Source organism: Macrotis lagotis, chromosome 4, assembly GCF_037893015.1.
Source record: "Macrotis lagotis isolate mMagLag1 chromosome 4, bilby.v1.9.chrom.fasta, whole genome shotgun sequence".
Taxonomy (NCBI): domain Eukaryota; kingdom Metazoa; phylum Chordata; class Mammalia; order Peramelemorphia; family Peramelidae; genus Macrotis; species Macrotis lagotis.
Genome location: NC_133661.1, coordinates 193,298,057 through 193,324,671, shown reverse-complemented (window position 1 = coordinate 193,324,671; position 26,615 = coordinate 193,298,057). Strand labels below are relative to the sequence as shown.

Below are 26,615 nucleotides of genomic sequence, written 5' to 3'. Positions count from 1 at the left end.
CTGTCCAATTACAAAACAGCTCCATCTTGGACTTAGTATGTGTCATCTTTCCTTAGTACCAACTTTTGTATCATCTCCATTAATGAATGAGAGGAACGTCTCATGGTTTTATAGTAGTTAGTCAGGCTGTACTGTATCTAGCCAGTGACTTGAGGTAGGAAATGAATTGCATAGAATATAAGATGATGCCCCTCCCTTGCCTGGCCATTGCTAATGCTGTGCTTTAAGCTTCATCAAGTAGGAAAGAACTAGAAGAGACATTTCTATTTGGAGATCCTGTTACTATCAGTCATCAAATTCTTCTGTAATTCTGGTCAGAGTAGTACCCTTTAGTATTATATTTTTCTAAACTTTTTTTCATTGAAATTTAGAGCTATTTGATTTCAGAAATTTTAATGTCTCAATTTTATTCTAGTTTTGGAATTCTTGAAGAATTGAGCGTACAGATTAAATGGACCATTGATGATGCTTTTATCCAGTTTGTAAAACTAGTCACAAGCTACTTTTCAATCTGGTACATGTTTTAGTTTTAGTTTCAGATTTTAATTACAGTAGATTTCGTCTTCAAAATTTAGTTGCTCCCTGAGGCTGTGTATGGACTTTGTGATGGAGAATGCTGTTCACAGGAAGATTAAGTTAGTTTTTGCTTTTGCCATATGTTCTGATCACACAGTTCATTAGTTTAAATTTGTCATTTCAGCTTTTAGATGTGCTTAAATTCTACACTGGCTTTGAAATTAATGACCAAACTGGGAATGCTTTGACAGAAAATGAAATGACAACAATTCACTATGATAGAATTACTTCTTTACAGGTAATTGTAACACATTTACTCTGTGTGCATGTGCTTCAGATAGTTAAGCTTAGGTCGTACCATTAAAATTTGGGTCGGTTTCTTGTTAGCAGTATTAATGGGAAAAAATTACCTTGCTAATACTTTCAGGGATGTTTGAACCTTTGATATTTCTGATTTTTATGTTTAAAGAACAAGATAGTGATTTTCTTTAATATAAAGCTTCACCACTCCCTCTTCTCTAAATCTTAGGAAACAGTTTTTCAAAATATAAAATTTATATATCATTTATATATATTATTTGTAATAATAAAGTTTATATCTGATATGTAATCTTACCATTCATAAATATCCAAATTGAACTGTTTGGTTATTTTATATTCTGATACTGTAGCTTAATATTCTGATACTGTAGCTTAATATTCTTACTATGCATTTCTTTTTTACTTAGCAAAGGTAAAAATGGTGAACTTTTGAGTGTAAAAAGATGTTATTGTGTCAAAGTTATTGAGATTTCTATTACTGTTTTTCCAGAGAGCTGCTTTTGCACATTTTCCTGAATTGTATGATTTTGCCCTTTCAAATGTGGCAGCAGTGGATACTCGTGAATCTTTGTTAAAGTTTTTTGAACCTCTTAGGTAAGTCAGAGAAAGAAATTGTATTTTCTTGTAATATAGATATTATGATTTACTACATAAACCTTAATTTTATTTTAACTCTTAGTTTCTTATTTTCATTGATTTTGCAAACATTTATTAAACTCCTAGGATATTTTGAAGCCATTTTTATAATTATACTTAATCATTTTAGGTTCTTGGTTTTTTTATTTAGTCAGTCTTTCACTTCTACAATTAGTGATTTTTCTTTTCCCCTTATTGAGTACTCTTTTATTTTCATTTCATTTAAGTTAGATCATGTATTTTTCCTGTTATGTGGGAATTTTTTAAATCATTTTTTTCTGCCTTCTAACTGTAAGACAGAATTTCCAGGTCTTTTGCTATTTGCAAAATAGGTTTCGTGGACAGTAAGGTGGACCTTCTGTCATTTGTGCTTCTATGAAAACAGTACTCTGCACATTCTAGATACATAACAAATATTCATTGAGATTGATGTGGATATAGCATACTGAATTTTAAATGCTGGAAATGATAGTAATAATATCCTCAGGCAATTAGCAACTACCTGTAAAAATATTTCTGCCTTTAATCATTAGTTCTGAAGAAAATTTGATTTTGGTCATTGACCATTTATTTAACATGAAGGGAGCAGGAATTTTGTGGTTTTGATATTAATGTGAGTTAGACATATTATGTATTTAAGGTAATAAGAGATTTGCTTAAAACATAATCTAAGTGATTATTTAGAAATAAACATTTCTTTTCCAAATCTAGTATTTATTGATGGCAAAAACATCAATATTCACTAAAGTTGCCTTTTAAACACATTTGTTTGATGTTTTTCAGTTTGCAAATATATTTATATTTGCTGTTCACCCCCCTTCCACGAGTGTGGGCAAAGGATAATAGATTTAGAGCTGAAAGTGACTGGAGACGTCATTTAGTTTAAACTCATTGCTTTACCTATCAAGAAACTGAGGTCAAGTCAGGCTAAAGGTCTTGTACAAGGTGACAGATGGAGGGATTTGAACCTGGGCAACCTGACTATATTAGAGCAGATATTCCTTCCACTACCTTCTTTGCCCTGCCTAAACATAAGGATTATTCCTTATTTTAGAGACAAGGAAATAGGTATTGGTAAGTGTTGTTCAATTCCTAAGTAGTTTTCTCTAAAATATCTTTTGTACTTCTGCAGGATTAAGAGTACTGTAATCTTATAACCAATGCAGATTTTAATTCATTTATCATCTGTGCCTTTGTATTCTGTGTGACTTATTAATGCATACATAAATATGCTAAGGAGGATTTACTTTTCAAACATTCAAATTTTTCCTCTATTCTCCCCTGTTTTTTTTTTTTTTTTTTTTTTTTTTTAGGTTTTTGCAGGGCAATGGGGTTAAATGGCTTGCCCAAGGCCACACAGCTAGGTAATTATTAAGTGTCCAAGGCCAGATTTGAATTCAGGTACTCCTGATTCCAGGGCCAGTGCTCTATTCACTGTGCCACCTAGCCGCCCCCCTCCCCTGTTCTTAATACAAAACCAACCTGACTCCTTTTCTATACATCCATTATTTGACAGCGTCTTTTTTTTTTTTTTTTTTTTTTTTTTTTTTACTATTACACAGAAAACATTTATATTTGTGAATTCTTGGATCCATTTTTGTTGTGGTCTCTGTACCATAACCTGTAGAGTTCCAAATTCATAGAGTAATGTTGAAATGCTGCAGTTATTTACACATTTATTGACTCCAGAGTAGCTCTTGCAAAAAGTTTATGGGGATCATGTTCTCCTATAGCCTGATTTCTATTCCTTTCTTATTGAAAGTGGAGGAATTCTACTTTCCTATTGAAAGCACCTCATACTGGTAGAGCTTGATATCATTGCACCTAATTTCTACTCAAATGTTACTTGGTTCTTTATGTCCTATTTCTGTTGATGTTTACTCTCTTTAATAGTTATTGTCAAAAAAAAAAAGTATAGTTATTGTCTTGTATCTGCCTAGTCTCCTCTTTGCTGGGCAGATACCTTCATCATCAGCTTCATGTCTCGGTATTGCTCTTTTTGTTCATGATTTAGATCTTGATACCTTAAAAGAGTTTTCTTGTTACCGTGACTCAAGCTTCCATGTAGAATGGTCTTTGGGCACCATTAACACTTTTCAACAATTTACCACAATTTTTTTATACTTAATATTTAGCCTGCCATATTCCTTTGGACCACCTGTAATTTTCATTTTTCAGAAAACTTGCTGTTCTGTGATTTGCAGCCCTGCAATATCATTAGTAGGATATTAGATTCTTGCACCAAAGAGCAATGTGGGATTATTGAAAGCTCTTTGTAGTTTTCTAAGTGCAAGCCTAACCTTCCTTAACTATCATTGTCTGTGTTCAATAACTGTCTAACATGTATGAATTAATGAATTAAGTGAAGGGCCTGCCCATCTAGCAGCATATCATTATTTGGACAGTAATAAGCATGCATAATAACTATGACCAACTTTTATGTTTAAAGTTTTTACTATATTTTACAGTTCAAACACACTCCACCAGGTGGCATCATATCTCTGCTTATTGCCAGCCCTTCCTGAAAAGGAAGACACAACCTTTGACAAAGAATTTCTTCTGGAATTGTTGGTAAATTACATTTTTAAAAATGTTTCAGATTCTTTTTTTATTTTATATTTGATTCCCTCTTGCAGATGTTGAACTAAGGACATTATTAGCAATAATTAGGTCAACTGAATATTAGGCCAGCAATTTAATAACCTTTGAAATTCCAGCATTAATTTGGCACAGTGCTTATCCCATAGGAGTTGCTCACTAAATGGGTTTTTGATTAATTCCTTATTTATCCTACCACCTCTTTAAACTACTACATAACTTATGCAAACAGAATTTATGAATATTTTAAAATGAAGTGATTATTACTATCATGCCTCATTTTTATTAAGCGTAATTCATGTTCAGTTAAACTTACTTTTTTTTGGATAAGTTCATTAGACTTGTGAGTTGGGTTAATGCTGTAGAATAGTGTGTAGATTTTATTAGTAAATTTGACAAAATCTTAATTGTTATTCTGGTGAACGGGATAGAGATTAATATTAGGCAAGTTAATGATACAACTGAGTTTATAGCTATAGCTAATTTTTTTTGAATAATGGATTAATTATAAACACCAGAAGGAAGTTGTTTTATTTTTCTCTTAGGTTTTTTTGGTAAGGCAAATGGGGTGAAGTGGCTTGCCCAAGGCCACACAGCTAGGTAATTATTAAGTGTCTGAGACCGGATTTGAACCTAGGTACTCCTGACTCCAGGGCCGGTGCTTTATCCACTATGCCACCTAGCCGCCCCCCAGAAGGAAGTTTTTAGTGGCATGTTGTAGTATTTTAGCCTTGTGCTTTTAGAAAATTTTTTGGGTTTTGGTTTAAAAGAAATCATAGCATCCCGATTTCTTCCCCCTCTCCTGTTTATGGATTTCTTCATCTAGATATTTCCACTAATAATTCAAGCTCAGTATATATAACCTTTCTCTAAATTCAACCTTTCTAACTTTTCTATTTCTGTTGGTGGTATTACCATTCGTTTTTGTTGTTGTTTGTTTTATTTTTGGTGAGACAATGGGGTTAAGTGACTTACCAAGGTCACACAGCTAGGCAATTATTAAGTGGCTGAGGTTGGTTTTGAACTTCAGTCCTTCTGACTCCAGGGCCAGTGCTCTATCTACTGTGCCACCCAGCTGCATCATTGTATCATCATTCTTTATGTGACTCCAGCATGAAGACTCATTCATCTTTATAAACTTAGACTGAGTCATCATTGCAAAATGATTGTCTAAAAATTTAATAAAATTTTAATTCTTTGCTATTTCAAAAGTTTTGTGACTTCATTGGTTCTGGAGACTGACTACCAATAGTAGTCTACCATAATAGATGCTATTCATAGACTTGGCCAAAATAGTCTCTTGTCAGGTGCCAGATTTTTTGACAGTGAAGCTTTCCATATTTAAATAGGCAGACATAGTCTTTCTACAATCCTATATTCCAAGCTGTTCCATCTTGGTAGGACCTGGAAGGACATAGATCTTTATTTGGCAGAGCTTCAGCGGAAGTAGACCTGCCATAAAAGAATGAAGTTCTGAATCAGTATACCATATTCAAAGGGTTTAGGAAGAGCTAACTAGAAGAGTAAAGTTTCTCAAAACCTTTTTATGAGGAATATTTGAGAAAACTGGAGTGTTTAGTCTGTAGAAAAGAGAATGATGGGAAAGGGAAGGAAAAAGACAAAGTAATGTAGTGACTTCATAGCTGTCTTTAAATATATGAAGGGCTTAGTTGTTTTTTGGAAGAGGGATTAGACTTCCTCTTTAGTTGCAGATGAATTTATGAATTTATACTACCAGTACATAGAAAATATCAGGTCAGTAAAAGGATAAATGTCTCAACATTTAGAACTGTCCAAAAGTGAAGTTGGGTGCTTTGTGAGGTAGTCAGTTCCCTATAATTTAGAATGTTTAGGCAGAGGTTAGATGAAGTCCTGTCAGGAATATCTATTGTAGTCAGTCCCTGCATGGACTAAAAAATTAGACCAGATGACATCTATGGTTCTTTCCAGTCTAAGATTTTATGAGAGAAATTCAACTCCAAGGTAGCCATTTTAATACAACTTTTAATAATTCTTGTTTCAAGGGAAAACTACTATTTTGAGCTCTTCAAGAAGACAAAGTTAATTTTCAAGTTAGTTCTAAAGAACTGTCTGAAGTCTCAGTGGCAAATGTTTAAGCCTTTATGGCAGGTGTTCAAGCTACTCTTGGTTGAATTCCTTAAGTGATTTTAAAATCCCTACTATAAATTTTTTGTAAAGTAAAAGAATATTAAATACATGGAAAATGTTTTGCTATTGATATATTGCCTCAGATGGGGTAATATGATATTGGAGAGCATACCTGCTCCATTCTCTTTTTTATTTCCAAATCATTCTTTTGACTATAACTGCATTCTAAAAATTCCTTTGGCTGTTTTGTGATATTTTAAAGTCTGCCATATTAAGTCTGGTTGTTAACAACTGTTGCTGTCAGTAGTAGATTCTATTCCATAATAGAATTGTGCTAACTAGAGTGTTTTTAATAAAGCCAATTAATGATAAATAAGAATTAATTTCAAATAAAGAATTCTTGATTTGAAAAATATTTCAGTCTTCATGAAGATTTTTAATTATTAATTTTTGCCCTGTCTAATGAATGTTTGGTTATTATGAAGAAAAACCTTCCTTGATAATCTTAAAACTCAGCTCAAAAAAAATTTACTTTCAGAAACCATACAAAGACATTTCTTACTTTAGATTAAGGGAATTGTGTATATTTGAAAAATGGAAAAAAAAAGAAATATTGTATATTCCATGATTCCATAGTGACTTAAAGAAATGAAAGTTTTTCTTTGATTCCTACTAGAGTAATTCTGTTGACAAATTCTGTTAACTTTTTCTTTTTTAAAAATAGGTATCTCGTCATGAACGTCGAATTTCTCAAATTCAGCAGCTTAATCAGATGCCTTTGTATCCAACTGAGAAAATTATTTGGGATGAAAATATTGTCCCAACTGAGTATTATTCTGGGGAAGGTATGTGTAAAGAAAAAAAATAGCGGAATTTGGTTTAAAAATGGGATTTGGTAATAAATACAGTTATATTTTATTAAGAAAATTATTTTGCTTCTCAAATTTCTCTTTGAAAATTAGAAGGTACTTGATAACAGTGAGACAAAGATATTTATTAAATTTAACATGCCTTTTAACAATGCTCCTCAAATTTTTTTTTTTAATTTTAGGCAATAGGATCAAGTGACTTGCCCAAGGTCACATAGCTAGGCAATTATTAAGTGTTTCTGAGGCCGGATTTGAACTTGGATACTCCTGACTCCTGGGCCAGTGCTCTATCCACTGTGCCACCTAGCTACCCCAACCTCAAATTTATATATTGAAAAATTCTTCATAATAATTATCTTAGTATAGACTTCTAAAGTCAGAGGATCTGAGTTTTAAGTCCCATCTCTGATGCCTTCCAACTCTGCCTTAGGCATATCACTTAACCAACATGGTCTTCAGCTTCCTAAACCACAAGTGTGATGATTAGTTAGGATGGCCTCTGAGATCCCTTCTAGACCAATGAGCCTGAGAACACTTAGTCTGTTTCATTTCTTTTTTGAAATGTTTAAGATTGTTTTTGGAATTCTGATTTATAAGCCATAAGCCAAGGTATTTCTTGTTTTTAATTCAAGCTGCTGTTAGTCAGTTTAACCACCCATCTCATTTACCAGACTCAGCTTGTATTGTCTCTTGAGTATTTAAAAATTAAATTCACTATCAAAGAATGAAGATTTGCTACTTCTGAGGACATGGTACATTTGAAAGAACACAGAACTTAAGAATTGCAAAATTTGGGTTAAAAATCTATTATCCTACTTATCTGGGTAGCCTTAGTTTCCTGAACTGTAAATTAGTAATAAGGCTATCTTATAGTAGTAAGTAAAATAGTAATAAGACTACCTTATTATAGTAATAATACCACCTACCTTCCAGGGTTGTGGGGATTAAATGAGATAATATTTGTAAAGTGCTTAGCATAATGCATAACAGGGCTATATAAATTATCATCATGATCATAATCATGATCATCATCATTATTATGCAAGTCTTTACTTTTCTGGACCTTCATTTCTTTATCTGTAAAAATTTTTTTTAAGGTTTTTGCAAGGCAAAGAGGGTTAAGTGGCTTGCCCAAGGCCACACAGCTAGTTAATAAGTGTCTGAGCCCAGATTTGAACCCAGGTACTCCTGACTCCAAGGCCAGTGCTTTATCCGCTAAGCCACCTAGCCGCCCCTCTTAATCTGTAAAATTAACAGTAGGGTCTAAATAATTTCTTAGGCCTCCCCCTTTCTCTGTAGCCTTTGAATTCTATGTGACGTAGACTTTGAGGGCAATTCCAAAAGATATTGCAAAAGTCTTCCATTATTCATTTATTTATTGATTGATATTTTCAAATTATCTTTTTTAATGATAAAATTGACTGTTGACTAACATGAAATTTTATTTTTGACAAGGATTTGAATCTATAACAATTTGTCTACAACAAATTTTCTGTAGAAATGTTGTTATCCAGTAATTGTATTTTTTTGGGGGAAAAAGAGATGTAACCTTTTTTTTTAAATTCATATTTTATTTTTCCAGATAAATGTTATGAAAGTTTTTCAACATTCATCCATATGCATGTGCATGTTTTCAAGTTACATAATTTCTTCCTAACCTCTCTTCCCACCCCTCTCCCCTCAGTGACAAACAGGTGAATATTATATATATACTTTTGTGTTAGACACGTTTACAGATTAGTCATTTTCACTATAAGGAATTAGGATTATGATGAAGAAATATAAGAGAAATTTTTAAAAATGAATGTAGTGGGGGTGGCTAGGTGGCATGGGGTGGCTAGGTGACACAGTGGATAGAGCACCGGCCCTTGAATCCAGAATACCTGGGTTCAAATCTGGCCTCAGATAATTAATACCTAGCTGTGTGGCCTTGGGAAAGCCCCTTAACTCCATTGCCTTGCAAAAACCTTAAAAAAAAAATGAATGTAGTGTTCATTCAGATTCTGAAGGGTTTTGTTTTGTTTTGATTTTCGTCCTTTGGATGGGGAATGGCATTGTTCATAGCTGATCTAATAGGGTTGTCCTAGCTCTCTGAACTGCTCACAATGTTCTTGTTAATATGTAAAATATTCTTGGTTCTTCTCCTTTCACTTAGCATCAGATCTTGTAATTCATTTCATGCTTCTTTAGAGTCTGACCATTTATGGTTTCTTAATAGAACAGTAGTATTCCATAATACTCATATACCACAACTTGTTGAACCATTCCCCAATTGATGGACATCTCCTCAATTTCCAATTCTTTGTCACTAAAGAAAGAGCTGCTGTGGACTTTTCCCGTATTTTCAACAATGTTTTAAACAATGGCAGCAAAACAAGTATACACCTATAAAGATGATTTCTTTGAAGAGAAAGCCCTTCATTTGGATTTGCAAGTTTTGTAATGTTTATTTTCCTTAATAACATTGGTTTTTGTCCTTCCTTCTATAGTTGAAAACATGTTTCTAACAGCACTCTTAATCTTCCATTTTTGAATAATCCTTTTTCTTTCATCATTTCTCTTGATGCCAACACAAGTCAATTAAATGAAAACTTCACATCTTTTATTATACTTGGCACCCATTCATTACTGGCTTCATCTTGTTTTGAGCCTTAAAATTTCCCCCAGTATTTTTACAGATCTGTGCTACTTTCAGAAAGGTGTGAAATTGCTATTGTAACATTAATTGTGGAGCATCTAAAAATTGGAATATGTCTTATTTCTGGAGAATGTGTTCATGGGTCTTGTTCTTGCTTTTCAAGTCAGTTAACTAGAAGAGAATTAGAATCCTTTTAGTAGTCAATGTTCTAAAGACTATTCTGCCTTAATTCAAGAGAGGGTTAATAGTTAATGGAGAATTCAAAATTACAAATCTATTCAGAAGAAGGAATTGTGTCAGTGTAGAGCTATGTAATGTGTCTGCTTTAGCTTATCAACTCATCTAATTTTCTACTGGTCTTAGGTCTCTATTAGTGCTTTAGGAACAGTTTCTCAGTAATTAAAGCCATGTTCAAAGGTCAGTCTCACCTGGAAAATAGAATTTTTTTTTTTTTTGTAATTGTTAGCGTCAGAATCACAATGACCTAAATTTAGAACCAACTCTGGCCATTATGATCTTTAACTTTTCAGGATCAGACGTAATTCTTAAAGTAAGCAACAGGCATCGCTCTTCACCCAAATGATTGCATTTCTCATCAAGTGTTCCTTGTACTGGTAAAATCAGTTTTAAAAAAATTGCCAAAGTCAATTTTCATGGAAAACTAGTTACTCTTTTTTTGGTGGCAGTAAGTCACAGAATCAGTTAATTGCTCTTTCACATGTAGATTCTTTTTTGCTCTGCATGTAATTCCTGGGTGCTAAGTCATATTCACCCTTCTTTCATGCACATGAACAATATGTTTTGCTCTATGTTGTCAATGATGTTTTTATAAAAAAGTAAAAGAAAAGGTATATCTCTGCCTTTTATCTTTCCTTTTAGGTTGTCTGGCTCTTCCCAAGCTAAATTTGCAGTTTTTGACTCTTCATGACTACCTGCTAAGAAACTTCAATCTGTTCCGGTTAGAGTCAACTTATGAAATAAGACAGGATATTGAGGATGGAGTCAGCCGAATGAAACCTTGGTTAGTACATTGACATCTCTTTTAAACCTAGTTCTGTGCTTTTTTATATATCACTCACTTCATAACTGAATTTGAAAATGTTATGGGAGGCATAGGAATTAGTTCTCAATTATCAGATGGAAGTGGGAAGGAGAAATACTGTTGCAAAAATGCATTCAGTAAAATGTTAAATGTTCCAGAAATTATGACATTTCTGAAAGTTTTAGGATTAAGAGAAGGCATTAATGTTTTGCTGCTTTAGGGTCACATCTTCCATTTACTGAGGGCAATACAAAGGGATAGTGAAGGATGTGTAAAAATTTGAAAGGACGATACTAGTCAAGAGATGAAACTAGAGGCAGCTAGGTGGTGTAGTGAATCCTGGAGTCAGAGGGACCTGAGTTCAAATGTGGTCTCAGACACTTAATAGTTGTCTAGCTGTATGACCTTGGGCAAGTCACTTAATCTCCTTGCCTTAAATAAATAAAATTTTAAAAAAAGATGAAACTAGAGCAAGTGACTCTAGTGATGAAAGGATATGTACCTGTTCTGCTATTGCCAGCAGCTCTTGGCCTTCAGCAGGTGAGTAATGTTAGAAGTTGTTTCTTTAATGGGTAACACAGAGTTCTCTGCTTTGTATGATTGATCAAGATTTTATTTTTATTTTAATGCTGCTTACTCATTTAAAGAAAGTTTTGCTCCTGAGGTATTTGTAAATTAAGGTGCTACTTTCCTAAAGTTACTTGCTTGTTACTCATTATATCCCCTGAATAAGACAGGTTCTGCTCTGTACCCTAAATATGACTGATATTCCTGTCACCATATGAGTCCACAGCTTCATTTAGAAATAGATTCATTATATACTAGAGTATTCTGTAAAGGGAGCCTAAATTTGTTTGCCTGTAAACTGATTCAGGTAACTTCAATTATTTTTTAATGATAACTGTAGGTGCTATTTATGATCATATCTATTTTTTTCTTATTTCCCTTCATACATAGCCCTATATTTTCCATTAATTATTATGTGAAAAGTTATTCTGGGTGAGACCATAAAGCATAGCATTTAAGGAAAGTATTTTTGACTTAATAATCAGTTGAGTCAATAGGCAGGGATGTGGCTGGCAGTAGGAAATTTGTATACCCACTGGCTGATCTGTTGCTCCCTGCCCACAGTTTTGCTGCCGCGATTATTGCCCATTATATGAGTGTGTGTGGGGGATATTGGGGATATTAGACCCCCTGTAGAGCTGCTTCCCCAAGTTTTGACTATCCTGAATTGTTAGGTCCTGATCTTGAGCCTAACCATAGGAATATTTCAGACAATTTAAATCACAATTTGTCAAAGTGATTCACTTACTTTCTACTTAAATCCAACAGTCTTGTGTCCTGTTAATCAGAGAGTTTTAGATACTGTTTAAAACAATTACTATAAGGGGAAAGAAAATAACACTTTTGAAGAGGATTCATTTACATTTGTAAGAATTTTAACCTTTTGATTCTGGTTGATCAGTATGATGCTTATAAAAGGGATGAAATTTTAAATGTTCCAATCTCCTTTCATATTCATGAATATTGAAAATGGAAAAGCAGGAAAAGATATTTATGTCTGGCACTTGTAAAAATTATGTTTTAATACTGTTCAACCAGAAAGGGAAGATGGCCAGAATTATAGGAAATCTCTATTTTTAGTATCACATTTTATGAGTGGAACTGTAGGACTGGTTCCATCAGGATTTGAGCACTCTATGAACTAGTCCTCAAGAAATTGTCTCAGACACCAGTGTTATTAGATTCCAGAGATAATTTTCCATTGCTCAGGGATGACAACCCCCCCCCCCCCCAAAAATGGTAAGGATTTGCAGTTTTAAAGTATCACCATCACTGTTTGTTGGTGGAAATGAGAAGCCTACACTAAGGGCAAAGTTTTCTATGTCCTTGAACATGTCACTGATAGTCATCCTTTTCCTATTGAAGGAAGGACTGTTGCAAATTTCATTACAACTTTAATCTTCAATAAGGAATGGAAGCAATGTGTAAGAGTTTTTACCTTGTTATATAGTTCTGAGTATTGTTGTTATCCATTTAAAATATTTTTAAAGTCCTGAATGGTTTAAATAGAAGTTTATGTGGCATTGAATGAAGGGGAACTTGACATATGTTGTCTTGTTGGTTTATTTCCTTTCATACAGTATATTCATTCTATTGAATACCCTTTCTTATATGGAGGGTCTTTTTCCTCATTGCTTCCTCTCCTTTTTCTTAAACATTTCCTTTTGGAATTTATCATTCTTATAATCAATGGATAGCAAAATGGAAGATATTAAACTGAAAAATTTATGAAGTATTTTATACTCAGGAGTAAGATTACTGGTCTTTAAGTGGTAACTAGTCATATAATTTGTTTTACTGCTATAGCATTTCAGAAAAAGTTAACATCTGTATTACTGTAGACAGTGTAATCATTTCACTCTCTTGGTTTTCAGGCAGTCGGAGTATGGAGGTGTGGTGTTTGGTGGTTGGGCTCGAATGGCTCAGCCCATTGTGGCTTTCACTGTGGTTGAAGTTGCCAAACCCAACATTGGTGAAAATTGGCCTACTAGAGTGCGTGCAGATGTTACCATCAATTTGAATGTCAGAGACCAAATCAAAGATGAATGGCAAGGTATCCTTTTTTTTAAACACTAAAGTTGACTTTCACTTTTCAAGTAGAAATGCAGTTTTTTTTTCCACTAAGGAGAGTACTGTGTGTGTATCAGAAAGGGTGAAAAACATCTATCAAATGTTTTTTTGAAAATGCCAGTTCTTTCATAGAGAACCTTTTCAGGATTTTTATTGTCTTTGCTTTTTGCTATTCCCCAAATACCTAGAATCAGACCTCAAAATTTATTTTGAACTTGTGAATTGTATCTGGAGTTTATTTGGATCTGCAAATTATTTTGGGGCTTTATGTATTAATCAATATAAACATCCCTGTTGGGTGGAAAATAGCCCAAGAGTTAATGTGTTGTGTAAAAAAATGTGTGGGATGAGTTAGACAAGCTAGAGGGGAGAGAGAGAGAGAGAGAGAGAGAGAGAGAGAGAGAGAGAGAAAGAAGTGATCAGACAGGAAAAGGACCAAGAGATCAGTGTCACAGAAAAGATCATTGTGAAAGGAGGGAGGAGGAACACTAAGGAAAGGCCATTAGCTTTTAACACCTAGGTGGATATTGGTGACATCATTGGATCAGTGAGTATGGAAGCCAGAATACATTAGGGAAGTGGAAGCTAATGGAAGAGTACTCAGAAGTCTGGTAGGAAAGGAGAGAAGAGATAAAGAAAAAAGAAAACTTAAAGCAGTTGAGAAAAGCAATTTTTTTTTTTTTAAAGGTAGAGGAGATCAATAATTGTTCTTAGGTGGAGAAGGGCCCAGCTGAGGAGAAATTGAAGATGAGAAAGAGGGTGACAGGTATAATCCTGAGAGAGAAAGCAGGGGTATCTAGGGCACAAATAAAGGTTGATCTCTGGTCAGGAGCAAGGCCATTTTATTCCCTTAGGCTAGAGAAAAGGAGGAGATGGTAAACATGGAAGCATTTTGATTTGTAGAGGAATTAGAGATGAGGAAAATCATACAGTTCTCATTGGTCTGGATAAAATTGTCATCTTCTGGATGAGAGGGGATGTTGAGATTGAGAGAAAAGGTTTATATTATCTCTCTCTGTAAAGTGTGATCAGCAAATAATCAGAGATGTATAAAAGATGGCCAAACAGCTATGAGGACCAAGTTGAAGATAAGTAGTGTGGAGGTTGGCTGAGTCAGTTTGGTTATATTAAGCAAAAGTAAAGTAAGTAATAAGTAGTGCTGAACCAGTGTGGAGCTATCTAAAAAAACAAGGGACAAAGGATTCAAGAGTGGAGGTCATTGCTTTGTTCAAATTACTGACTATAATATCAAAATTAAAGGAAGGGAGAGGAAGATGTAAGTGTGATAGATTAGAAAATTGACAAAATTCTTTTGAAAAGTTGCTGATCTCTTGATGAAAGTAGTATGGAAGATCAGCTAAGAATTTTGAAGGAACTTGAGGAAAAAAATTATTAGTGAATCATAGACATAAATCTGATCTTTTCCTTCAACCCCCTTCATTTTCCAGAAGAGAATTCTAAGGTTCAGGAAGGTGAACAAGTGACTAAACTTGGGATTTTCATTAAGTTCACTGATTACAAATTCATCACTTATTTTCACATGACTTCTCTGCCTCTTTTGGAACTGCTGATGAAAATGTGTCATTACAGATAATCACTTTGGCAGTGGTTTGACATATGGCCATAGCGATTCCTATCTAGGCAAAGGGTCCGAAAGTAGATCCTAACACTATGTATTATTGTACTATTTTCTCATTTGGGGAAAACTTCTGCAATTTATAATGAAACACAGGATCATTGAATAGTTAATTGAATATTACCGAATTGTGACTGGAGAAAGGGGTAAATGTATTAATACTGCTAGAATTTTTTGATGGAGTAAATAAGCATGTTGATAAGGGGAGATCAGTAGTTATAAAATTTATTTAGACCTTCAAAAAAGCTTTTTTCAAGATTCTACACTAAAGAGAATTTAGTCATATATTAGAGAGAAGGATTTCATCATGGGTATAGAACGCTGAGAAGTTGGAAACAATGTTTGAGGTTTTCAAAGCTCCTTTTTTTTACATCATCTCATTTGATCCTCACAACAACCTTGTGAAATGAGGACTATAGAGGCTACATGCTTGTCTATTTATATGGAGGTTTTTATAGTAGTAAGTCTTGATTTCATTTCCCATTCTTTGCCTGAGACTGTTGGAGTGGTACTAGGCATTTCCTTGAGGACCCAAATTCAGGTTGATCAAAATTTCCACTTTTTGAATGGAGAAAACAATGGACAAGGTGAAATTCCAGAAGGAAGATCTAGGGTCATTAAATAACTTAAAATTCAAGATAGATGGCATGGTGGCTAGAGCACTGGCCATAGAGTCAGAAGGTTGGAAGTTCAAATTTAGCCTCAGAGACTCTTACCACTTAATAACTGTGTGACCTTGGGTAAGTCACTTAATCCTGATTACCTCCAGTTGTCCTGATTCACCTTTGGCCACTGGACTCAGATGGCTCTGGAGGAAAAAGTGAGACTGGTGACTTAGCACAGCACCCCCTCACTCAAATCCAATTCAAGTGCTTGTCTTGACATCACCTCCTTGATCTCATGATCTTTTTTGAGAATGAAGGACAAAAAAGTAACAACAGCTTATTTTGACTTGATATAAAGAATGATTTTGTAAAGAGAATTTTTCCAAAGCAGGAGTAGTCTTGAAGGTTTGTACTCTTGGTCTCAGAGGTTATATTTCGTTCTTTGTTTTTCTATCAATAGCTTCAAGCACAGTATCTAGATCATAGAAGGCACTGTTGGCTGATTTATTGATGGATGCTCTACTAGGAACTCCTGTGTCACGTGAAACTCAATATCTTCCTTCTAATCTTAATTAAGCTTTTGTCTATTTTATTGGTGTCACATAGTCACATTACAAGTCTGGGGTAGAACAGAAGACCCACTAATTCCTCTTCATTATAAAAGAAGAGACTTTAAATTCTTCTGAGAAACAACAATGAAATCATTTTTCTGAAATGGATTTTGTATTTTTAGCTTTATCCATATTTGACACTGCTTCCAAAACAGTACTTTGGTATAGGGTAGTCTTGTTTTCACATCTTGGACCACTGCTGTGAGGTGCTATTAACCATAATCCCAGTTTGCTGTTTAGGTTGAGCTAGCTGAAACTTTGCTATCAAGTTTTTGAACAAGCAAGGTGATAAAATATATATTTTCATTATTACAAAACTGGCTCATGAGGACAGATCAGGAAAGGAGTGCTGGCAGATGGTCTGACATTACATACTGTGAAGTCTAATTTTAGGTTCCCTGTCTTAATAATGTCCCTTTAATAAAACTGGAAAAATTAGTTGGGTGCATTTTATAGTGTAATCAATTGAGAAGCTTTAAACTTAACATAAACTTTAACATAACATCTTATGTTATATTCTGTATTTTCAAATTTTAACATTCATGAACTGAAACCTTATGACTTCTTCTATATGCTTGATATAGATAACATTATTAAAAATTTGTATCTGGTGAATTATAGTTTAATTAGTCTTTTGAGACAAATCACAATGGTAAAAATATTTCTTCTTGAATTGATGCTGATGGATTATCTTTAACTGACAGAATTTATAAATATTATTTAGTCAGTTTGAACACCATCATTATTTTTGGCCACATAGTGAAATTCTAATTGTGGAACTTATAGTGGAATGTGACAAAGATCCAATTTTTGCAGCTGTGACAAACAGAATCTGTCATGTTAACATAGAAATTAGGTTATGGTGCAAAATTTTCTCATTTGTATTAAGAAAAATGTCCATATTGCAGGTAAGAAGTAAGAAAAGTTAACTTGAAAATTATCACCTCTAGTCATGTTTACTATGGAAGGTATTCTTTAGAACAGTAGTTAGTTTATTAATGATGTTTGAATATTTTTACTATCATAACAGAATAAGACAAGCCCACGATTAGTTGCAGGATAATATTTAAAAAATTACACGGGGAGTGGCTAGGTGGCACAGTGGATAAAGCACCGGCCTTGGAGTCAGGAATACCTGGGTTCAAATCCAGTCTCACTTAATAATTACCTAGCTGTGTGGCCTTGGGCAAGCCACTTAACCCCATTTGCCTTGAAAAAACCTAAAAAAAAATTACATGATAGCTAAATAATTTGAAAATGTCTTCTTTTGACCAGGTTTGCGTAAACATGATGTTTGTTTTTTAATTACGGTACGACCCACGAAACCTTATGGCACAAAGTTTGACCGGAGGCGACCTTTTGTTGAGCAAACTGGCCTGGTGTATGTCAGAGGTTGTGAAATCCAGGGCATGCTTGATGATAGAGGACGTGTCATTGAAGATGGTATGATGACATACTTTTAATTTTGAGTGAAGATTTTTACATGGACAAAGTTTACTTGCCTTTCAAACTATATTACATGAACAATTTTGATCTTAATGTCTCTTAAAATTTTTCAGATTACTTCTATGCCAACATATATTTGCTGAGTTATATCAATCCAATAGTTGTTTTCATCCTGTAAGAATACTCATGTGAACTGGACCAGCTTAAAATATAATTTTGTGTGTGTGTGTGTGTGTGTGTGTGTGTGTGTGTGTGTGTGTAAAATGGAGCATAAATAATGTTGGTTTGTGGTTTTCTAAGTCAATGGACTCATAGAGATTCATTTCTATTCTTTAGACTAAGCATGAGTTTTCTATTATTTTATAATTGATTCCAAGATTACTAAACTTAATTCCTGTTGTAGCTACTGACCATGCAATCATGACTTCTTTCGACTTCACTTTGCTGAACTGGGTTCTTGCTGGGTTTGGGGGGCACCAGGTACTGACACTGATCAGGCTATGTGGGAAGCTGCAGAACCATGGAAGGATTGTGTGTGGGGGGGTACCTTTTACATTTGGTTCATTTACATTAGGCTCAAATTGACTGTACTCAGCCTTTAGTGTTTTTGAAGATTATCTGAGATTGCATATAAAATATTTTGTTGTATAAATGTGTTTATTATTTTATCAGTACCTGTGGTTTAATCAATGAAGGGGATTTTTGCAGTGAAAACTCGCATTGCTTTTGCAGATGAGCAATCTGTACCTTATACTCTTAAGAGTGCCTTGTCAGGGTGGCTAGGTGGTGCGGTGGATAGAGCACCAACCCTGGAGTCAGGAGTACCTGAGTTCAAATCCTGCCTCAGACACTTAATAATTACCTAGCTGTGTGGCCTTGGGCAAGCCACTTCACCCCATTTGCCTTGCAAAAACCTTAAAAAAAAAAAAAAGAGTGCCTTGTCCATATGGCAGTATTTCAGAGGCTAGATTCAAGCCTCAGTCTTTCTGACTCTATGGTCACTCTTTCCATTGTTCATGTTGCTTTTAAGCTATAGTAGCCATCATTTTACATTTATATTACAAAAATGATGATTTAATAGCATACACACACACACACACACACACACAGAGACACATTTAATGCTAGGTGATAAAAGCTAATGCAAAGTGTAGAGAACCCTCTTTTGATGAACATACTTTTGCCTCCCAGTTGTAATTTTGTGTTGATTAGGTTGCTGAGAACTCAGTGATAGAGTTGACCTCCATCATAGAAGGGCAGTGGGAAACAGGAATTGAATATGTGCCTAGGATTAGAATCTCTACAATTAAGAGGGTCAAAGAATTGAAAAAATAGAGAAGGAAGACAAGTTGATAGGAATTGAATCATCTGTGGTTATTAGCCATTTAACAACCCAAAGCTTCAATGCATATAGAATTTTGTTTCATGTCCATGAGGTTTGCCTGTGGAAATATGCTACAGTGAGGGTTGTAATTGATATTCAGACTTTGATGAGTAGGAAAAGCTGTGCATCAAATCCTGGAATCCATTGATTTAGCAAATATTTAGGAGCTTTTTATATATAATATTGTCTTAAGTGCATTAGAAAGATAGAAACGAGTATAGGATCTATCTGCCACTTGAGAGTCTTTTAATCTCTTTAGAAGAGATATCTCATGTATAAAAACGTGCTGTGTGAGTTCAGAGGAAGCAGATATGTAACAATTTGGAGAGATTTCACAGAGAAGGTGGATTTGGACTGGACTTTGAAGGATATGGTAGACTTTTGATGAATAGATTTTGGGAGGAACGATGGGAAGAAAGTTACAGTTGTCATAACATTCCTGAACAAATTTTATTTTTATTTTTATGTTAGGTACTAATTACTTTTTTTAGTATTCTTTTAAACACATCTTGTTTAATTTTGGTATTTCTTAATGTTTCTAGGACCTGAGCCTAAACCTAGACTAAGAGGAGACTCAAGAACATATAGAGTATTTCTTGATCCAAACCAGTATCAGCAAGATATGACTAATACTATCCAAAATGGAGGGGAAGATGTGTATGACACTTTTAACATCATCATGAGGCGAAAACCGAAAGAAAATAACTTTAAGGTATGCCATGTGATAACTTATTTAGGGACCATAGGATTTAACCTAGAACATAAGGTTTACAATAGCTTTTATACAATATAAAGTGTTGCAATTAATTAGGAATTGTAATAAATTAGGAATTTCCCCCCTTTTTCTTTTTTTTGAAGTAAGTGGCAAAAAGTTGAACCCTTACATATTTTTCGTGACTGGGAAAGTCATATTCTTATCTTCTTTCCACAACTAGGTTTTCATGGTACCTTAATAGAATATAATAGAATTATAAAGTTAAAAATAAGGAAAAGACCAGGGAGGGGAAAGAATGCTGCTGCTGATTTTTGTTCTTTGTTCTCTAAGAGACCATGACAAACATGAATTGGATTTGAGTGAGGGATGCTATCTTAAATCACAGCCTCACTTTCTCCTCCAGAGCCATTTGGGTTCAATGGACAGATATGAATCAGGTCAAGTGGAGATGCTCCTGGGTTTGAGTCAGTCAGGGTCAGGTAACTGGCCCAAGGTCACACAACTATTAAGTGTCAAGTGTCTCATGGTGGATTTGAACTCCCGTCCTGACTCTAAGGCCAGTGCTCTATCTACTGTGCCACCTAGCTGCCCTGGAGAATGCCATCCAAATGGAACTAAAGAAAACATTTTAGTGTGTGTGCTAACTGTGAAAAAGATACTGAATTTGGAGTCTCTCCCCTGAGCTTGAATCCTTGATTTGACAAATAATACCTGGGTGATTTGGGAAAATCACTTCTCTGGGCCAGACCTCACTTTCATTCTCTTTAACTTGAGAGAATTGTAGTAGATGAATAAAACTCATGAAAACTTAAAAAATGTCACAATAAATTGATAATTGATTGTTTCAACTTGATAACCAGCACTTGAGTGCTAAAATAATTCCTGTGTAGGCATATATTCTAGGTACAGAAGAATGAAAGATTTCTTTTTTACTACTTATTCTGAAGTATTAATTGATAAACTGTCTTCTGAGCCTTCTGAATTGTTTTCATCTCTTTGAAATGAGGGTTTCATACAAGTATAGCATTTAGAACTAACTGAAAGGGTCATCAGGAAATATCCAGTCCAATCTTTTTATTTTACTGCTGAGGAAGTGTGGGCTAAAGAAGTTAAATGACTTGCCCAGGGTCACACAAGTAGAATAAATGAAAGAATTGAACTTCTGATCTAGTATTGTTTTTACCATACTCTGATGCTTAGGTTCCCAGCTCTTACATCTTATAATTGAGAAAATATCTACACTGACCTAATTTTACATATAAAGAAATGGTAGCCCAGGTGTTTTGGATTGATATATGTGTTCCTAAACTAAGGTACCCAGAAACTAAGGAATCCAACAGTTATGTTCCCCATGAACTTGACAGGTCAGATCCGTTATTTTTATGTTGTATGCTGTTGGATTCTATTTGACCAGTTTAGTCTTCTTATTATTTGCACTATTTCAATGGTTTTCATTATAAAATTATAGTCGTTTTTAGTCATCATGATGAAAGCAATCCTTTATTCTTTGGAGTGATTAATGAATCTTGTTTAATAGTAGAAAAAATTCAGTCAAAATTTAGAGCAAAAATAATACTTTTAAGTCCTGGTTCTGAATTCAAGAGTATTTTAAGCTGACAGCATTTAGAAGGATCGAGAATATTATTATTTTAAAATATTTTTTCCTTTGTATAGTTTCATAGCATAAATATGGTTTATTTTAGACTCTGCAGACCCTTTTGTCAGTTTCAAAGAAATTTGTTATTAGCATTTAGTAATTACTTTTATCTTTCTGTGAGTTTTTGTGTTAACTACTATTACAGTTCTCTGTTGACCTCTAACGATTTCAAGTTTATTAGGTTATATGATCTTTCCCTGAAATTCTGGTTACTTTTATAATTTTTTCCAAAAAGTGGAGATGAAAGTTTAGAGTTTCAAAGTGGAAGCCTTTTCTTTATAGATTCTTTCTATGATGTTTACTTGTTGCTATGCAGACCCTTTTCCATTAGGAACCAAGTGCTAAACTCATTTGGGTCATTATGTTTAAATGACCTCCTAATGGATAAACTGTTCTAGTTAAGTTTGTTCTTTTGTTTAATTCAGTCTTTGGTATCTGTAGAAATTATAGCTTCTGATTCAGTCTAGCCAAGCACCTGTCAGCAGAAAATAACTTCTTGCCCTGAAACACTTTGGAATGCTGGATTAGTTTAGAGAGTCAGTTCTTCATGCCAGTGTTGCTCAGATGTTTAAGATGTCACATTAACATGATCATTTTGTTCTGTTACTGACAGGCTGTATTAGAGACCATTCGGAACCTGATGAATACAGATTGTGTGGTACCTGACTGGCTACATGACATCATCCTAGGATATGGTGACCCAAGTAGTGCCCATTATACAAAAATGCCTAATCAGATTTCCTGTCTTGACTTCAATGATACTTTTCTTTCCATTGATCACTTAAAAGCCAGTTTTCCTGGTTATAATGTCAAAGTTACTGTGGATAACCCAGTCCTACAGGTACCCCCTTTCAGGTAAGTTCAGAGTCTGATGCGTTGAATTTTAGAAATAATTTCTTGTCATTCTGTGGTCATTTTGAGAAAGGAGGTTGATATTACTGACTAAAATAAAACTTGGATATTGTGTGGGATTTTATTTGAGTTATGTATTCCTTCTTTACCATGTGTTCGAGTACTAATGATTATAAATTTACTTAGTTGAATCTTAACATGGATAACCTTACCACAGTGCAAGTGTTATTTGAAAGCTACAAGAAAAGCTGTTTAACATAATATACTCTGCCAAGTTTTGTTGCCTGAGTGTTACTATGTTAATAGCTTTTTATTGAATTATTGTCCAAGTATGCCATTATTTCCATAAAGTAGCATATCATATGCAGTAAATGATTTCTCAAACATTAGCTTTTCTCCAAAATAGGCAAATGATTTTTGGGTTATTTTAAAAGAGAAAATTCTGGGCTTATACTCTGGTTTTCTTTAATTACAAAATACTCACCTTTCTAATATGATTTAATGTTAAATAAATGTATTTTACTATGACCTTAGAAGATTCTTTGATTTTTATTAGCTTGAATACTTCCCCTGATGAAAACCATGACCACATCACCCCCTTTTATTCATTTTTGGTACTACTTTTTATATGAATTGTGTTCAGAGAATTTATTCTACTTGCCTGAGACTTTTCTCTTATTTGCTTAGTATCTGATCATCTCTGTTGTATTTCATTCTTTCTGTAGTCATGTAGCAAGAATGTCACATCCTTATTCTACTTAATTTGTTTGACTTCTTGGGCCAGTTATTTAGCTCCTCCAAACCTCAGTTTAAATGTCAACAAAATTAAGTAATCACAAAAAATGAGCTCTGGGCCCCTTTTGATTTAAATTCTATGACCCTGTTAAGCAAATTTGTTAGTTTAAAAAGATGGAAAATCTCATACTCACGGATATGGTGGTAAAAAGAAAGTGCCCAGTTTTTTGTGATTGACTACTTACCTTCAGCCTTGGAATGATATTATTCATCACTAAAAGTAGAACCTATTCTGTAGGCCATAGATATTGGAAATTAGGGCTTGTAATATTCAGCTAGGCTATTAAACAGTTATAGCTATTCAGAACCTTCAAGAATTAACTGAACTTTGTGTATTATAGGATAACTTTCCCAGTAAGAAAGGGGAAAGGCAAGAAACGGAAAGAAACAGATGGAGAAGATGAAAATGTTGAAGAAGCTGAAACTTTAATTGTTGAACCTCATGTTATTCCTAATAGAGGTCCTTATCCTTATAATAAACCCAAACGGTAATGTCTTTTTCCTGCAGATATATCTATGTAATATATATATTACACACACACATATTTGCGCTATATAAAATTATGTGTGTGTGTGTAAATAATGTATATCCAGTGTACTCTGAATTTGATACAAATCACTTTAATGTTTTACAATTGGGTGATCATCATGCTTATTAATTAAGCCACATTTTTGCACCCTGTTTCATGTGTGGAACCAGAAGAACAGCTCACATATTTTCAGGCACTTTACATTTAGGGGATTTCAAAAAGAAATTCTTGGAAAAATATGAAGAGAAAAACCAGTGTTTAGTTTGCTTTAGTCTTAGAGGCAATATGGTGCAGCAGGAAAACATACTATTTTTGAAATTAGAAAAACTGAATTCAACTGCCTTCTGTTGGAAGTGGGGGGAGGGAGTAAAATTAGGGGAAAAAAATTATAAAACTCAAAATAAATAAGATATTTAAATAAGAAAAAGAAAAAATGAATTCAGATCCTGTCCTGTGTGAGAACATTTGTGACCCTGGGCAAGTCAGGCATGTCAGTTAAAATCTTAGTGTCAGAGTTTCCTTATCTGTAAAATGAGGGGATTGGACTAGATAATATTTAAAGTTTTTAATCGAGCTCTAAATCAATGATCTTAATAAACACAAGCATCTTGTGTAGTCTGATATATTCTCATATCACTAAAGAGCAGAAGGACCTTTGCATATTATGCTATTAGTAATAATGTAACTACTGTTTCTGGAGCAGTACTTGTTTACCCTAATTTGTGTAATAGGAGCTGGAGCACAGGCCCTTCCTTCTGTTGGGGTTCAGATATGTTTATGAGGTTTAGTATTATGGCAAATGAACCATAATCATTACTGGAGGAGATTAATGAAATGTTTAAGGAAATATTTCCTTTTCCTTTTGGTCTAGATTTACTTCGTAAAAATTAGATTGCATTCATCAAGTGCTTTGTATGTATTTTTTTCTTTGTCTATGAGATTGTTCATCCATATTTTGCACCATTTTATTTTACTGTTTTGTTTATAGCAACACTATTCAGTTTACACCTACTCAGATAGAGGCTATACGTGCTGGAATGCAGCCTGGATTGACTATGGTAAGAGAATTACTGTTTAAGAAATTTCAGATGTTGATCAAAAAATAAATACTCCATTAAAATTCTATGTTTTTTTTTATTTTTATATCAGGTTTCCCAATATTTTGTTCTTCTCATCTGAAGAGCCAGCCCTTATAAGAAACAATTTTAAAAAGATTGAAAAGTTAGTTGAATAAAGGAAACCAACATCACAATGATATTTGACAGTTGATAAATTATCCCACACTTAGTCTTCCACTTAAAAATAAATAGATGAGAGCATTCTCTTAATCCTCTTTGGAACCATTCCTGGTCTGTTTCTGTGTTACTCTTCCCCTTCAATTGTTGTCATTGTTCATGTTATCTTGATTTTGTACATTTCACTTTGTTTCCGCTCATCTAGGTTTTATTGTACTTGGTTTCAGTTGTGTTTGAATCTTGGTGATCCTGTGGACCATTACTGTCCATGATATTTCTTGGTGGCACATATTGGAGTAGTTTGCCATTTCCTTCTCCAGTGGTTTAAGGCAAGCAGAATATGTGACTTAAGTGACTTGCCTAGAGTCACTCAGACAATAAGAGTCTGAGACTGAGTTTGAACTCAGGTCTTTCTGACTCCAGGCCCAGTGGCTTTGTCCACTTCTTCCTCTTTCTTCCAGTACAGTGGTTGTCTTGTATTTTTCTACCACAATATGCTTATCCATTGCCCAGTTGCATCTGTTTTGTTTCCAATTCTTTGTTACTGGGAAAAAAGAAGCAGTACTTCATTGTTTTTGAAGAACATTCAACTCTTACTCTGTTCAAGAATAGGATTGTATTATTTAGAGCTGGAAGGGTCAATCTAGCCCACTCTTCATTTTAAAACTTAGAGAACTTAGTCATACAGAAGCTAAGTGAATGGAAGAGGCCCACACAACTATTAACTAGTACAGTTGGAATTTAGACCCATGTCTTCTTATCTAGACCTATTCTTTTCTTAACTACCACATTAGTTCATAGGGAGTCATAGCATCCATGCATTTGGTAAACCTTTGTGACATTCTTAGGCCACTTATTTCCAGATGAAAAATCCAGTTTAAAAGAATATTTCTTGAGTATCAGTCATGTGCATTATTTTCCACTAGGAATTCCTGATAATCATTGTGGAGGTGACAGGATTCTCAAAGACCTTGAAAATAATGCAAGCTCTGCCATGTTGTACATTCTGAAAAAACTACTGTCTTAAGTTCATCACTGGTAGGCAGCCATTTGTTGACTAATTCTTTGGTCATAGCTACTTATGAAAGCAGAGACCAATACAAAATGAATGTCAATATCATGTAATACTGATGCTCTTTATTACACTGAGTTCTTTCTAGTTAAACCCCTCTCCCTCTGCTCTTCCTGTAGAGAACTTACCTTTATAGCAAAGATAGTAGTTAAGCAAGTCCAGTCAGTACTACAGATGTCTCTGACAAACATTCTATATAACTTGGCTGCCCCCATCTCATTACTGACAGGCAAGAATTTTGTTTCCTAATCTTTGTCTTGGACCATGATATGTCATTGGCTTTAATCTGTGTTCAGATTTTAGAGGTCTTTTCTTTACATTATAGTCATTATATATATTGTTCTCCTGGTTGTGATTTCTTGCATTTATAGTTTATGATATGAGTCTATTTCCCTGAATTCCTTATTTGACACCATAATATCCTGTTATATTTAGATGTCTTTATTTTTTCAGAAATTTCCCAATCAATAGGTATTCACTTTGCTTTCTGTTTTTTTTTTTTCTGTTGATTTGGTCTCTTTCTGTTTCTGAAGTGATGGAAGATGAATAATGGAAAATGGAGGAGAGGATGCTGAGACTCACAAAGTTTCTAGACTGTCTATAAATACTATTAACTATCATTAGTCAAAATGTATGATCTCTTGTCTAGTGATCAAATGTATATACTGCTGGAAGAACTAGTATCATACCAATTTTGTTATTTTTTGCTAT

General features: G+C 34.1%; 1 protein-coding gene across 2 annotated transcripts in view; it reads left to right on the top strand.

Annotated features, from left to right (window-relative positions):
* The window catches only part of AQR (aquarius intron-binding spliceosomal factor), a 100,146-nt gene that overhangs the window by 33,726 nt on the left and 39,805 nt on the right, over window positions 1-26,615 (top strand). For both annotated transcript variants that reach the window (XM_074235046.1, XM_074235045.1), the window contains 11 exons: window positions 701-814; window positions 1,328-1,431; window positions 3,942-4,044; window positions 6,905-7,025; window positions 10,567-10,708; window positions 13,171-13,349; window positions 17,494-17,661; window positions 19,591-19,760; window positions 22,034-22,275; window positions 23,409-23,555; window positions 24,586-24,655. In XM_074235046.1, the coding sequence (XP_074091147.1) occupies window positions 701-814; window positions 1,328-1,431; window positions 3,942-4,044; window positions 6,905-7,025; window positions 10,567-10,708; window positions 13,171-13,349; window positions 17,494-17,661; window positions 19,591-19,760; window positions 22,034-22,275; window positions 23,409-23,555; window positions 24,586-24,655 (1,560 nt within the window). The remainder of the gene's footprint in view (window positions 1-700; window positions 815-1,327; window positions 1,432-3,941; window positions 4,045-6,904; window positions 7,026-10,566; window positions 10,709-13,170; window positions 13,350-17,493; window positions 17,662-19,590; window positions 19,761-22,033; window positions 22,276-23,408; window positions 23,556-24,585; window positions 24,656-26,615) is intronic.